Source organism: Caretta caretta, chromosome 15, assembly GCF_965140235.1.
Source record: "Caretta caretta isolate rCarCar2 chromosome 15, rCarCar1.hap1, whole genome shotgun sequence".
In the NCBI taxonomy this organism is placed as follows: Eukaryota; Metazoa; Chordata; order Testudines; family Cheloniidae; genus Caretta; species Caretta caretta.
Window position 1 is genome coordinate 32,765,736 of NC_134220.1, and position 15,059 is coordinate 32,780,794.

Here is a 15,059-nt window from a genome sequence, read left to right on the forward strand (position 1 = left end):
ATACATCTCTGAATGGAATAGAGACAGTATTCTTTATGCATCTGTGAGGACGTGCCACCATCTTAGGAACAAGAATGAGGCAAGCCAATAGGAAACAATGGGGCCGATCCCATTAACACCACTCTGCTCATCACCATGGAAATATGGTGCTTGGCTGACAGGGCAGGAGTGCAATCAGGAGCAGGGAGCTACAAAACTCCCATCCGAGGGCTGCAGTACTTGCCACTCCAAATATACGGAACTCGCTCCTGGGAAAGCTCCTTCCAACAGGTGAGGAGTTCAGTGATAACCAAGCAGCCTGTCCAAGCAATGCTACCATGGGTTAAGTTGCTAATTGGAGACCCTGGGGGTGAGGAACCCTGGTGTTTCAGATATTTGGGATAAGCCTCTTACAGTGTGTTATGCTTGTGCAACTAGAGATCACAGATAGCTGAGCAACAGGCCCCATAGATGTTCTGTTCTGTTTGTACAACTAGAGATTGCACAGATAGCTGCCTGATAAGCCCCACAGACACACCTTACATACAATAAAAAGGCAAATACTAGTTATTGCCTGCTGCCCATGTTGTCACAGCATCTAAGCAGTAACTGACCTTACATCTGATGAAGTGAGCTGTAGCTCACGAAAGCTCATGCTCAAATAAATTGGTTAGTCTCTAAGGTGCCACAAGTACTCCTTTTCTTTTTGCGAATACAGACTAACACGGCTGTTCCTCTGTGACCTTACATACATCACTGTGAAAGACTAGCTTAAACCAAACAAGCTTACAGCTCCAGCAGATTCTGGGGGCTATATCACCCCTCCACTTCTCATTGCTGCTGGCAGAAACAAGGAAATTGAGCAAATGTTAGCTCTACCGTCCCATGCTGGTGGAAGAGTAGGCGTCTGTACCGTCACTTCTCTTTCTGATTGGAGTACTGTGTTCTACAACAGGAAGCAAAGGGAGCTCTCACTAACCCTCCCATTGCCACACTGGAAGACATTTGCAGTTACCATAGTGTTGGAACTGGCCGCTAATGTTCCGTAGCCACAGCATGTAAATTATTGCATGACAAATGTCTTATTTGGAGGCTGAGGATGAAGGTAGTTAGCAGTCGTCCATGGCCAGATGTCTGGAGTAGGGAAGTCAGAGGACTAAACAATCCATTAGAAATGTGATCCTAGGACACAACACTGAAGTACTGAGAGAACTCATGCTTTAATAGACACTGAAATCACAAAGAAAGAAGGCCAAATGCCCTAGCAATTTCAATAAAAATATGAAATTCTTTTTACATGGTAAATTTTGTAATATAAAATGTTTAATGCTGTCTGGAAACAGAGCTTTAATTTACAAAAAAGTCCATATAGGCCAAACATGGCTAATACTGCATACAAGGAGAGTGACTGCTAAAAAGCTGCTGCATGGGAGAAGGGTCTTAGCTGACTAATCCTCCTTGAGTTACCATCTTCAAAGTTCTTTTGCAAGATTTCTGCAACATAAGAGCCCAGTTCACAATACACACATACAGCCTTTCTGGACAACATGGCAGAATAGATGCATTACAATATTCCCATATTTACTGAAATCACTCAAATTCATTGTCACCCAGCCTCAAGTGATCAGTGCTTCTTAAATGGGCATGCAGATTTTCTGCAAGCTTGGTACCTACCCTACAACCTAAAACAGATGTTCAGTGAAAAAGTGGTACCAGCTGAAGGGAACTGTCGCTGAGGGGTAGGATCGTGGTTGGAGTGTCCCCTTCGCTACCTTTACCTCAACGGTTTTTCAATATGAACCTTTTTGTTTTCTTGTTTAAATAAGGGTCTGATAAAAAGGAGACTCCGCACCTGGCTCGTTCAGGCCACCTAATGAAATAAGGACAAAATTTGACTTTTGGCTCTTTCCATTTAGCTAAAGACAGTCAACAAAATATTCATAATTAGTATTTCACACAGAAAAACATACTGGGCAAAACTAAACAAAAATATATTCTATTGCCTTGGGGATATTTTTTGCATGTGGGAGATTTATCGTGAAAGTGGATAATACCTAGTTCTTATTGCTCTTATTAAGCAGTGTTATCACTTGTACCATGCACAAATACGACGACAAACGCATGTAACTTCCACAGAAGGGATTCTAATATAAAAAGGAGAACAATGGGTTCCTGAATTTTACCACATAAATGGCAAATCTGATCATTTCTCATCTATGGGGCGGGGAAGTGAGGTTTGAGGGTTTGTGAGGTGTCTCCAGCCCAGGAGCAGGCAGGAAGCGTGTGAAGTTCACAGCTCTCAGTAAAACCAGTAGAAGTGCCATGTGTCCATAGAAATGCAGTCCCCAAATCATCCATATTTATACACCACCAGTTCCCCAAATACTGAACTCCCCTCTTCTCTGCACCCTAATCACTTTCCTCTTTAATACATTTTTACTGATCCACATTTTCTGAAAGTTCAGTTGCTAGTACGAAGCCCTCTGGAGGTGTGAAAATAGGCTGTACCAAAATAACAGCGTTTGAACTGTATCAGTTCTGTATGATTATAGCACCATGTACGGAACATATATGGGGGGATTTCTGGCATATCATGCAGCACAGCAGGGAGTATGTGCTGTTATGTAAATGAAAAGGTGCCCACCTCCAATCTTGATGTTTCTAAGATGTTGTACCAAAATGGTAAAGTTGAGTAGAACTGGAGTGGAACCTATGGGGTCTCTCAGTGGCCTGAACAAATGTGGCTAAATTAATTTACATCATCAACATCTTCGTCGTCATTTACAACATTTCTTAGCTGTTGTACTGACGTATTTCTTCCCCTTATTCTAATGCTTCTGGGCTAATTAAGAAAGGATAACCCCTTGGGCCAAACTGTCACATAGGAAGCTGAAGGCAGTGGTGTTGTAGCCATGTCGGTCCTAGGATATTAGAGAAACAAGGTGGGTGAGGTCATATTGTTTATTGGATCAACTTCGGTTGGTGTGAGAGAGAAGCTTTCAAGCTACACAGAGTTCTTCAGGTCTGGGAAAAGTACTAAGGCTATGTCTACACTGCACTTTAGTCTGTAAAATTTTGTAGCTCGGGTGGAGAAAAAAACATACCCTGACCAATAGAAGTTTTACCAACGAAAAGCGCCGGTGTGCACAGCACTTTGTCTGTGGGACATGCTCTCTCGCCGACAATGCTACCGCCCCTCAATGGCAGGAGAGCTCTCTCCTGCCCACACAGAGTGGGTACACTGCGTGCCTTACAGCGGCAAGGCTTTAGCACCACAACTTTCTGACAGTGTTGACGTAGCCTAAGGGCTTGTCTTCCTGCCAGCGCAGCTGCACTGCTGTACATGAAGACAAGCCCAAAGAGTGTCACAGCAAGATGGAACAGACAGTTTCACATAAGTAGTTAGCACATATTATAAGGGACCATTCAAAGTTGAAGTGACCTGTTAACACCCCTGTAGACATAGGACAAAAACACCCCTGTAGACATAGGACATACTCCTGAGCGACGTAAATTATTTCCAAGTAATTTGTAGTGTAGATGTAGCCTGGTTACAGATAGTTGTAATAAACCACAAATCTAGTGTCTATTTAAGGCCAGTATTTTCAGTGTCTAGGAAGGTCATGAATTTAAGTTCACAGGCGTGTCTTTTTGAATTACCTCATCTAGTGTACTAAATGCCTTAATAACAATTACAACAACTACGTGGGTGAAACCAGACAATCACTATGCTCCTCAATGAACTCACACAGGAAGACGATAAAGGACAAAAAAACCCTGTCTCCTGTGGATGAACACTTTTCAAAGGGATCGCAGTATATCTGACCTATCAGTCCTCATCTTCAAAGGAAACCTGCACAACACTTTCAAAAGACAAGCCTGGAAGCTTAAATTCATAACTTTGCTAGACACTAAAAATCCTGGACTGATCAGAGACACTGGATTCATGGCTTATTACAACCGTCTTTATAACCCACTAACCCCCCTTTTTGTGCTACGACAGCAGGGTTGTTAATGGGCCACTTCACCATGAACAGTCCCTTAAAATATGTGCTAATTGCTTGTACTAAACTATCTAGTCTATCTTGTATTTAGCTATCATACTTTTAGGTCTGCACTTAAAATACTGCAACTGTGCTGCTGTAGTGCTTAAGTGAAGATACTCCTGTGCTGACAGGAGAAGTGTCTGCAGAGCTAATCCACCTCCCTGAGAGGTGGTAGTTCTGTCAATGGGAGAAGCTGTCCCGTCGACACAGTACTGTCTACAAGGGGGCGAGAGGTTAGGTTGGTATAACTATGTCTCTCAGGGGTGTGGATATTTCACACCCAAGTGATGTAGTTATACCAATATAAGTCCGTAGTATAGACCTGGCTTTCCCAGACTTGAGGAAGAGCTCTGTGGAGCTCAAAGCTTCTCTCTCTCACCAACAGAAGTTGGGCCAATAAAATATGTTACTTCACCCACATAGGAAGCTGTAATGCAAGAGCCAAATAATTTTCATCTAGTAAGACATGTACTAGATTTAGCTTACTGTTTTGCCACATTTTCTAATATGTGTAAGTGGAGCATTAAGCTCTTCCTGGTCTTTTGCACTGAAAGTTTCATGATCATCCCTCTCTCTGTTAACTGTCTACATGCACATGCCCTGACATCTGGTATCTGTAGTGCTTGCATTTAGTTTCTTGCAGTTGTGATACGGCAAACATTTCTCTCCAAACCATAGGGTTTTTAAATGCTAATCAGGGCCAGTATTTTATATTATAGCCATGAGAATTTAATGCTTTGTACTGCTGTAGCACCTTTCATCCAGGATTTCAAAGAGCGTCACAAACGTTAAGACCTAGAGCTTCAAAAAGGGTCTGGGTGACACAATTTTATGCATCTACAGCCATGCCCAGCTAGAAGCCGAGCCAGTTGATTGCACCCACAATTCATGTAGATAGGCCTCTACTACAGAGCACAATACCAGGAGCTGAGTTGAAGTCTAACTAAAAATCGAGGCCTAATTAATTAAGCCTCACAACACCCCTGTGAGGTAGGTAGGTAAGTATTACTACCCCCATTTGACAGATGGGGGCGCTCAGGCACAGAGGGGTGAAGTGACTAGTCCAAAGTCTCACAGTGAATTGGGGAAGAGTCTAGAGCAGAAGCCAGGTGCCTTCACTTTGTTCCTTGCTCAAAAACTCACAGCACATTGCCTGTATAATACTTTGCTTTGAGCTAGATGTGCAGTGTGGCTGAGTTTATGTTGTTGTGTATGTCCTGACTTCAGTGCACGTAAATTCTGTCTTTGTTACATTAACTCTGTGGTTTGTATTTAATGGCCTTCTTTAAAAACAACGAGTGTCCCCAGCCTGATTCCCAACTGCCTTAGCTCTGCCTCACTCTGTGTTGGCTGTTGCCCAGCCTGTCCTCCCCTCCTAGCTGCAGGAGTGCTCCTGGCTTTCCCACTTGGCCCAGGGAGAAGGGGTTAACAGGCCCAGATGCATAGATTTTAATGTGCAGTCTGTTTGCACAATGACACAGACCTATTTAATTTGCATATATTGGCCCTGAAAGCAAGATAACAGGGAAAGAGATTGGGAAGACGCTTGGGAAGATCTAGCAGTAATGGAGAGAGCTCCCTGAACATGTGATCACTAGATCACATGTCAGTGTCTGATTTCTGCATGCTGAGGACCTGCACACTGCGTAACCCTCTCTCACATTCACTGTGCATCTCCCTCTCGTTTTCAGAATTAAACAGAAAAGTTTAATGCTGACCAGCTACCTGCCGATATGAAAAACCTACCCTTGTAAAATTATGTGCAACAAAGGTATCACTTTGTAAAACCAGAACTTGTATCTGTCACTCTCCCACTACTCAGATATGGGATTTTGTTCATTACTTACCAAAATGTTCTTTTGGGGTCAGATCACTCAATGGAAATTTCAGCCTAAAAGGTATTTCTTCAGAAAAAGTTAACTGAAAGAGGAATTAAGAATGGAACATCCATTTCTACCTTATCGGCATGTCACCAGCACAGCACCAGAATGATGTGTTGTAATCACCAATACAATGTTGCCAAGGAGTTGTACATTGCTAGCATTTTCTCACATATGCTTGCATTTGGCTAACAGCAATTTCACCAAGTTACATCATCATCTACTCCCCCGCGCAGCCCCTGGAAGCATAAAAGCAATGGCTTGTACTTCTTCTCTGGACAGAATGTTGTGTGCATTATCGTTGTGGCATAAAATGGAAGATTTGCCTCGTCTCGCCTCCTTCCCCAATCCCTGGATATGTATAAATTCTGTATAAAAATCCAACTGTAAACATCCTTTCAGGATAAGAAATACATGTAGGTGGTTTAAAGGCTAACATTTTGCACAGAATTAGCTGTGAACGCTACACAAAACGGTCATCAGGTGCATCTGGCCAAAGTACTGACAAGAGGAACTGAAACCTATTTGCATAAGGCCCTTGTCATATACTGTAATGCACTGTGCCAGGCTAATTTGTCTCATTACTCAGCACTCCTAATCGTGGATGTGACCAGGCTTCTCGGGTAATATTCTGTGGTTTTGTATTGATCAAGGCAAGTGGGTAGAAGCAAATACTGAGAACCTTTACGTGATTGCAAGTTGAATCAACTGGTACAAAAGACATTTCAACATTTGGAGGAAGGGAAAAATCTCCCTGGTGACAAAAATTTATAACCATTTCCAGATGGCAGCCTCAAGGGGCGTACCGTTCCTGGAATGCTATTGGAAGGTGGAGAATGGGATGAAGTCACTGCATTGGTAGTTTCAGGGCGCCTGTGTCCATTTGGAGGATTCTTTTGTGGAGAAGCAAGGTGTTGCTGAATAGATAACTCCTTAAGTTCCAGCTTGTCTGCACTTTCGGCTTTGCTGTGCCGTGGAGATAAGTTCAGCAAGCTGAGAACATCTCTCTTAGCAGTCATTGTTCCAGGAGCTCCTCGGAAAATTTTCATGGGGCCTGTGGAATGTTGGGGAGTACTCTGCCAAAACATTTTCAGGTTGTGGATGGCCTGCACCTTTTCATCGATGGCAGCCATTTTTAATTTGTCTATATCTGGGGCATCAGCGGGGCTGGAGCGAGCAGAACCAGCTGAGGAGTAAGAGAGAGCAGGAGAGGGGGTGCTGCCCACGGGAGACTGATGTCCTGAGCTTGGGGAGATATTTCTGGGAGATTTAGAAATATGAGCGCTATAAGGAGAGCTAGGGTACTTGAGTTTAAAGTGAGACTGTTCAGTTAACGAGCCATGAGAGTCAGAACTTGGAGAAGGCTGCCCACTGTATGGGCCTGTGCCGTCTTTGTTGGACATCTCCGATGTTGTGGGGCTGTTATATCCGGAACTCACCTTCTGAAGGGATGAGCTCCTTGTTGGAGGCTTTGGTTTAATTGTAACTGGCGAAGGATGACTCCTCTGACTGGAGCTCAGTGGCCTACTGAACGCACTGGTCTCTGAGGCTCTGAATACAGAAGCACCAGCTGCTGCTCCATCTTCCGAGTTCTTCTTGCTCATCTGACTGCCGCTTCTTTGAAGACGTTCAACAGCAATAAGGTGACTTTGAGTCTCCTCCAGAATTTTCTGGGCCAACTCTTGTGGATCGAGCTTTGGATTGTTCTCCTCTTGGGATTTGACAGTGCTGTCAGTTTCAGTGCTAGATTGGTCAGATTCTCCAGTATCAGAACTAGCAAGTTTTCCAACTTTTTGGAAAGGTGAGTTTGGACTGGGAATAAGAGTCATTTTAACAGGGGAATTTGGGGTACTTATGCTCCCTTTGGAACTGACAGAAACTTTAATCCCGCTAGACTGACCAGCTTTGGATTGTTTGTGATCAGGGGAAAATCTTGATTTTATATTTTCTTGATAAGTTGCCATAGGCTCATTGCTGATTATAGAAAATCCTTCATACTCCTCATTGTCTTTGCTGGCTGCAGCATTGGTCTGTGGAGACAGCTGGCTCCGTGGCACAGAGGACCTTTGCGGACAGACATTCTTAGGCCTTTCATAGTCCTGTCGCCCTCTGTGCCCTGCACTTTCTGATGTGCTCTCTGGCTTGGAAACAAAACTCATTGAAGAAGCGATAGAGCTCAGGCTGTACACAGAAATGGCGTCTGATGCAATACTGTCTGGACAAGTAGGAGAGAATGGAGGGTTCTGATATCCCAAAGGCATTGGGTTGGAAATGGACTGAGCAGAAGCCAGTGATTCCAGTGATGAGGAACTGTCCAGGCTAAGACGTTTGGGCAACTCTGTAGAATCTAAGTAAATGAAAACAACAGCACTTATTACAATGAAAGCAAATGGCACAGTATATGCCCCCAATCTCACTGCTTCGATCTAGTCTCATTTGTTTAACAACTCCAGTGCTGCTTCCACTCCACAACTGCGAATTATGTGAGAAACATAATGTGTCATCCCAGGAAAGGAGCATGCAGAAACTCAGTGCTTCTACCAGAAAAGAAGTTGGTTGAGTTGATATTTTAGCCCTCCAAATCACCTCTTCATATAAGACTCCAACTGCCAACCGACCTGAGTTCTATTCCTAACTCTGGCATCGACTGGTTGTGTGACCAAGGGCAAGACAAAAGCTCCATGCCTTGATGTCCCTGTCTGTGAAATGAGGCTAGTGTTTCCCCTTTCTTGCAGGAGTGCTGTGAGGTCTAATCCATTAACATTTGAAAAGCATTTTGAGATGCTTGGAAGGAAAGTGCTGACTAATAGAATCATAGGTTTAGAAGAGTATTTCCGCATTGCTGAGCATTCTACAGCTGTGGTCATAGGGCCATGGCTATGGCAGGCTCATTTAGGACAAATACCTAAACATGCTGCTGGTGCAGTCACCTGACTTTAGCTGCCCCAGTCCTATATGGTACCATAAGGGACTGAGAACAAATCGAGCTTGCAGCCATCGTAGGCACACAAGGCAATAGTGTGAGAGCGACAGGACACGGGACTGTTAAGAAATATCAAACCTTGCACTGATGGGACACCAAGTCAAAGCCAGCTCAGGTCAGGAATGAGCTGGTATTTGGTGGAGCTTGATCCCAGTCTACGAGCATCCACAGCACAAAAAGATACTACTACAGTTTGCGCCCCTGTTGGCAGACTCAGCTGAGTGAAAGGCCAGTTGATGGAACCTAAACTCCCCTCTCATCAATCTGATCTCTCCAGAGTGTAGCTGAGGCATGCTGAGAGGTGGAAGTCCATACTGCCCCTATGGTCTCTGTTTTATATAAATAGAGGATTTCAGTGCTGTCCCAGCACTAATTCATACTACAGAGTAATAGAAACTGGGTGATGCCCCTGAACTGTTTAAGGGACACGATCCATATTCGCTTACTGACAGCCGCTCTCTGTTTGTAGAGAACTGAATGCCATTCTGTTTTACTCTAAAAGAGATTTAGCTCCAGGGGAACTAGTGACTATACGAATCATAGAAGTTAGAGATGGAAGTGACCAACCTATCTCCCAAATTTTCCTTGGAGAGACAGAAATCTCTCCAGATTTCCTTTTGCTCATCCACACCCCCTATCCTCTGCCCAATCCTTGTCCATTAAGTGTCCCCTTCCCCCATGTTGTGCCTAGTTCAGTGCACCCCCGTGGGCCTAAGACACCCCACCCATAGTATTTGCCAAATAAACTCCCTCTCCTCCTTATATCTCCACTTCTCAATGTTTGCAGAGAGTCCTATAGTCAGAGCAGTGGTGGAGAGCTAGCTGCCCCAGCTTCAGGCCTGTCTAAACACACAGGGAGCTCTCTGGCAGACAACGCACAGGCTTGGGAAGTGCCACACACCCTTGTTCACTAGATAAGCAACTGTGTGTAACACTTTTCTTTGTGCAAAAGATGGTAATACTCCACCTCAGTAGATACCATCATCCTCCAGCCATCAGATGGAACAAGATCAAATAATGTCACTTCAGGTAGCCTTACCAAAAAGTGCCAGCAGGGACTGGAGAGCAAAGTGCATGGTCCTCCTATTAGCTTGTTTCCCAGTTTTCAGTATCACCTCCTCCTGCCCAACTTCACAAAGGTCAAAACCTGTAGGAGAACATAGAGCAGAAAACCATTTCTCACCCAAAGATTCTGTACCTTGAACTGGTCCCAGTAAGTTACTGATGCTGCATAATGACAGGTTTCAGAGTAGTAGCCGTGTTAGTCTGTATTCACAAAAAGAAAAGGAGTACTTGTGGCACCTTAGAGACTAACAAATTTATTTGAGCATAAGCTTTTGTGAGCTACAGCTCACTTCATCAGATGCTGCATATAATCCCCATAGAGCAAACAGACACGAGGACCTTGCAGTGGCCTTGCTCAGGGCTGTCTCCTCTGTGCCAATGTGCTGCCTGGTTAGTATTTAATATGTCTATTCCAGTAAGTGCCCACGTGTCCCATAATGATAGGGGCCTTATTGTGCTGGGCGCTGTACAAACACATAGGAAGACACAGTCCTTGCCCTGAGGAGCTTACCTGGGTCGGATGGAGGAAAGAAAAATAACCAAATATGTTCTATTTTATAGATATACACACAAGCAAATGTTTTCCTAATATTTATAAATAGAGTCAGTGCTAATTATGCCCCATGTGCCCCCTCCAGCTGTCATTGACTGGTTGATTTCTTAAGGGGATCGTAGCAGCGGTGGGTCTAGGGAGAGGGCAATGGCCTTGGAGTTCAGTGCAGGGAGGGTTCGGGGCAGTCTGGAGAAGGCATGAGATGCTGACGCATGGAAGGATGAGGGTGGAGGGCAGATAGGAAGGCAATGACTTATCTTTGTCTTCTTTCCACTCCATTTCCTTCTAAGTGGTTGTACCCTCTCATTCATTACCTACTTACATACCCTTGCCAGGAAATGGGGCCAAGGCAAAACTGGGCTGCTCTCAAATCAAACGGAAGTTGCCACTTGAAGTCAATATTATCTAGGTCCTGCTGACTGAGGTGGTGTTAGGGTGCAGAAGTCCTGGGGGATTTTTGTGCCACTGCGCGATGCTGAATTTTGCAGAAATTAACGTGCACGCAGAATTTCCCTTCCCCCACAGAAATAGGCTGCAGTGCTGCTAGCTACCACTAGGGACCACGGGACTTGGCAGAGCCCAGCTCGCGCATAGAAGACATTGCCGGGGAAAGGGGGAGGGAGCTAGAGGGTTAGCATACCCTGTGGGAAGGAGAGCGTGGCATGCAGGAAACTCCATGCAAACCTGGAACTGGACATCAGGCTGTTTCTCCCTCTGGATCCCTAGGCTCTGGGGATGAAGGGGTTCGGGTGTATTTGCTGAGGGAGGCCCGCACAGGTGGGCTCTGGGGGGGAGCGATTGTGGGTATCTGGCCCCCGGCTGGGCTCTGGGGGGGAAGAAGCGGGCAGAGAAACAGGAACTGGGTTGTCATACGGGTTTCTTTAACTCTCTACTCCTGGAGGAATTTGTGTGTGTCTGTATTGTTACAGACATATTGCTGACAGGTATTTTGAAATAAATTACCAAAATAATTGAAACTGGCATGATGTCATACTATGATTTTGGCAATTAACTGATCTTTATATATTCATGGTAAATAGGCCCAATAGCTTGTGATGGGATGTTAAATGGGGTGGGATCTGAGTTACGACAGAGAATTCTTTCCTGGGTATCTGGCTGGTGAATCTTGCCCATATGCTCAGGGTTCAGCTGATCGCCATATTTGGAGTCGGGAAGGAATTTTCCTCCAGGGCAGATTGGCAGAGGCCCTGGTGGTTTTTCACCTTCCTCTGTAGCATGGGGCACAGGTCACTTGCTGGAGGATTCTCTGCTCCTTGAAGTCTTTAAACCATGATTTGAGGACTTCAATAGCTCAGACATAGGTGAGAGATTTATCGCAGGAGTGGGTGGTTAAGATTCTGTGGCCTGCATTGTGCAGGAGGTCAGACGAGATGATCATAATGATCATAATCTATGAATCTATCTATGACTCTATGGATTATGTAGTGTTATTTTGACAAATAAAATTAGCAGAATTTTTAATTTTTTGGTGCAGAATTCCCCCAGGAGTAACACATACACACAAAGTTCTCCATGTGGCAATCACACAGGGAGAGCAATCTCTGCTCACAGTGACCAGAGAAGGATTCACTCGGCCAGGTAATGAGCAGCTGGGCCATCGTGCCTACATACCAAAGGATGTAAGCAGTGAAGGTGCTTGTGAAGTGTAAGGTGTTGGATGGCCACAACAGACAGCAGCAATAAAATAAGGAAACATGCTCTTACCCAAGGCTGCCAGAAACTCGTGGCAGCCAGGAAGCCTCCAGAGCTGGACACTGATGGAAACCTGGATCGGTGCAGAGGAGAAATCCTGCTCCTTCTCTCCTGCTTGGAGTTGAACCAAGACCTGATGTAGCTGAGGATGACAGAACAAACATCAGCCCTTCCATACCAGCCCATTCACCTCCTGGCTGACATTCCCAGCCTGTGGGGTCACACCTAATCTGCCTTTGTCCTGGATAGTCACTAGTACGCTGTCTAGTGCAGGAGTCAAGGTGCTGCCCGAGTGGGGTCACACTCTGCACAGAGGGAGTGGCCCTACAACTGGCCAGACATTCTGCACTAGTGCTGGGAAGACTCCAGCAGGGACACGTGAACCCTTGTGAGGTGAGTTAGGCCTTGGCTACACTTGCATGCTATACCGCAGTAAAGCCACCCAGAGTGCTCTAACTCACTCCCCGTCCACACTGGCAAGGCACGTAGAGTGCTCTGACTCCCTGGCTAGAGCGCTGCTGGTACTCCACCTCCCCGAGAGGGATAAGGTTTGCTGCGTATTGGATGAGACGCTACAGTGTCAGTGTGAACGAGGAGTTGGAGTTACCTTACAGCGCTCTGATTGCCCTCCCGAAATGTCCCATAATCCCATTAACTGAAGTGGCCTCTCTTTGTTGTGAACAAACAACAGGAATGCAGAACTGGCCCCACAGCTAATGTTTGCTTTGAGTGAGTGAGAGAGAGCTGGGGGAGGGAGGAGGGTCTGTACTTACAAGACAGTGTGCTGACACACTATCAGCACCCCAAAAACCCACTCCCCACCCCCACATACACACTCCCCATTTGAAAAGCACGTTGCAGCCACTTGAACGCTGGGATAGCTGCCCATAATGCACTGGTCCCAATGCAGCTGCAAATGTGGCCACACCACTGCGCTTTCAGCTGTCAGTGTGCACAGATTGCAGGGCTTTCCCTACTGCACTGTATGAAGGGTGGTTTAACCCAAAGCACTCTATATCTGCAAGTGTAGCCAAGCCCTTAGAGTGCGGCTGTTTTCAGAGAAAGGGCAGGAGGGAAGCACAGTACGAAAACTGCAGGAAGAAAGAAAAGGAGGAGGGTGCTTAGTGGCTGCTCATGGCCACTTAAAGGCCATTCTGTAACTGGGCCATTTGATCAGGTGTGAGGCCAAACCCAGGAACACCCCAGCTGCACTAAACAAGACAAAGTCAGTCATGGGAAACAGCCCAAGATTTCCCTCATGTTTCCAGGACCTCCGGGGAGCAGTTCCCCTTCTTGTACCCACAGGGTACTGCATTCATGCACAAAGGGGAAGGCCTGGGTGGGGAAGAGGGGGAAGGACAAAACCCGACTCCCAGCCTCATCTACACTACGCCTGCGGCACAGGCCCAACACCACAATGTCCTTTCTCCCCATTAGAAGTAATTAAGCAAATCCCAGGCCTAAAAATTTGGTGACTATTAAACTGTAACGCAGGGAAATGGGGCTGAAAAGTTTTCCAGAGCCCAGGGCTTGCCTCTGCAGAGGAGTAATGTTCCCTGGTGTTTGTTGTACTCACCATTCCCACCATATTTTTAACAGCCTTCGGGTAGCAGATAAGAAAAGAGAGAAGGAAAGAAAGAAAGAACATGGGTTATTCTGCATTATGAAGTGAGCATGGCATGAAGCCCTATAGGGCCAAAGTAGATCATCACAAGCCAGCCCCCTCCTGCAAGATGCACAGCACAGAGCAGGAGGAGAAGGGACAATGAGGGCTGGGAGTGAAGGGACCAAACAACCAGGAACAGGCAGCTGGAATCTGTAAGTCCCTAAGCTGTTAAAACCAGAGCTGGCACTTCACAGGCAGCTACAACCCTGCCAATGAGGAGATGAGCCCCAGAATCATCCATCTTTTGACAGGAGGTGGAACATAAACAACCTTCCTCTAGTTTCCTTTCAGGGGCTGTTTACTGGCATTTGATGCAATCTTTACTCCCTAGCAGTCCCACTGCACGTGCAAACAAGGCTTACGGTCCTTATCTCTTCCATAACAAATACACACAAGCAGCCCAGAGAGAAGGGCGCAGGCTCAGTGCTTCACTGTTCCCAGGAACACTTTCTCCTCCTCAGACACTGCAGTGAACACAAGTCAGGGATGAAGGCAGCGCGCATTACAGCAGCCTTGAAATCCACCTCGAGAAGCCTCCCCCACAATGCACCCTAGAACTGTGCAGCACCACCTACCTCCCAATCCAAAGGGTCTTTTCAGTGTGTGTAACTTTTAGCCCCGCGGGGTGCACAGAGAGAACGGATGCTGCAGTGGGGACTGTTTGCGCTGTGTCAAATGCTGGAGCTGCTCTTTTAGAACTAAACAACCTGACTGAGGAGCAGAGCAACTCACACGCAAAGCAGCTTCTCCCAAGGCGCCTGATCTCTGAACGCGTAGGAGATTGGATGGAGCAGTCACTCTGTAGCAGTTTTGCAGGCCAGGTCATACTGGCCTGTGCAAAGTAGAAACCATTGTTTCCTTAATGATAATGAATGCTCAGAATATAGTTGGCTAGCCATTCACAAAGACTGTGACTAGCTAGCCAACTACAAAGCAGTTTCTCCTCCCTTGGTGTTCACACCGCAACTGCTAGAAGAGGGCCTCATCCTCCCTGATTGAACTAACCTTGGTATCCCTAGCCTGATTCTTGCTTGCATATTTATACCTGCCTCTGGAAATTTCCACTACATGCATCTGACGAAGTGCGTATTCACCCACGAAAGCTTATGCTCCAATACATCTGTTAGTCTAGAAGGTGCCACAGGACTCTTTGCTGCTTTTACAGTACTTACAT

General features: G+C 45.8%; 1 protein-coding gene and 1 long non-coding RNA gene across 9 annotated transcripts in view; one reads left to right on the forward strand and one right to left on the reverse strand.

Annotated features, from left to right (window-relative positions):
* The window catches only part of LOC142069332 (uncharacterized), a 72,440-nt gene that overhangs the window by 29,283 nt on the left and 28,098 nt on the right, over positions 1-15,059 (forward strand). The gene's annotated exons all lie outside the window — the stretch shown is intronic.
* TTC28 (tetratricopeptide repeat domain 28) overlaps positions 1,181-15,059 on the reverse strand; it is a 516,699-nt gene continuing 502,820 nt past the window's right edge. For 6 of the 7 annotated variants that reach the window (XM_048821539.2, XM_075120128.1, XM_075120129.1 and 3 more), the window contains 4 exons: positions 13,796-13,819; positions 12,232-12,361; positions 9,928-10,035; positions 1,181-8,252 (listed from right to left, as the gene is read on the reverse strand). In XM_048821539.2, coding sequence (XP_048677496.1) covers positions 6,631-8,252; positions 9,928-10,035; positions 12,232-12,361; positions 13,796-13,819 — 1,884 coding nt within the window. In that variant the 3' untranslated portion in view covers positions 1,181-6,630. The remainder of the gene's footprint in view (positions 8,253-9,927; positions 10,036-12,231; positions 12,362-13,795; positions 13,820-15,059) is intronic. The other variant, XM_048821540.2, reaches the window with a different exon arrangement.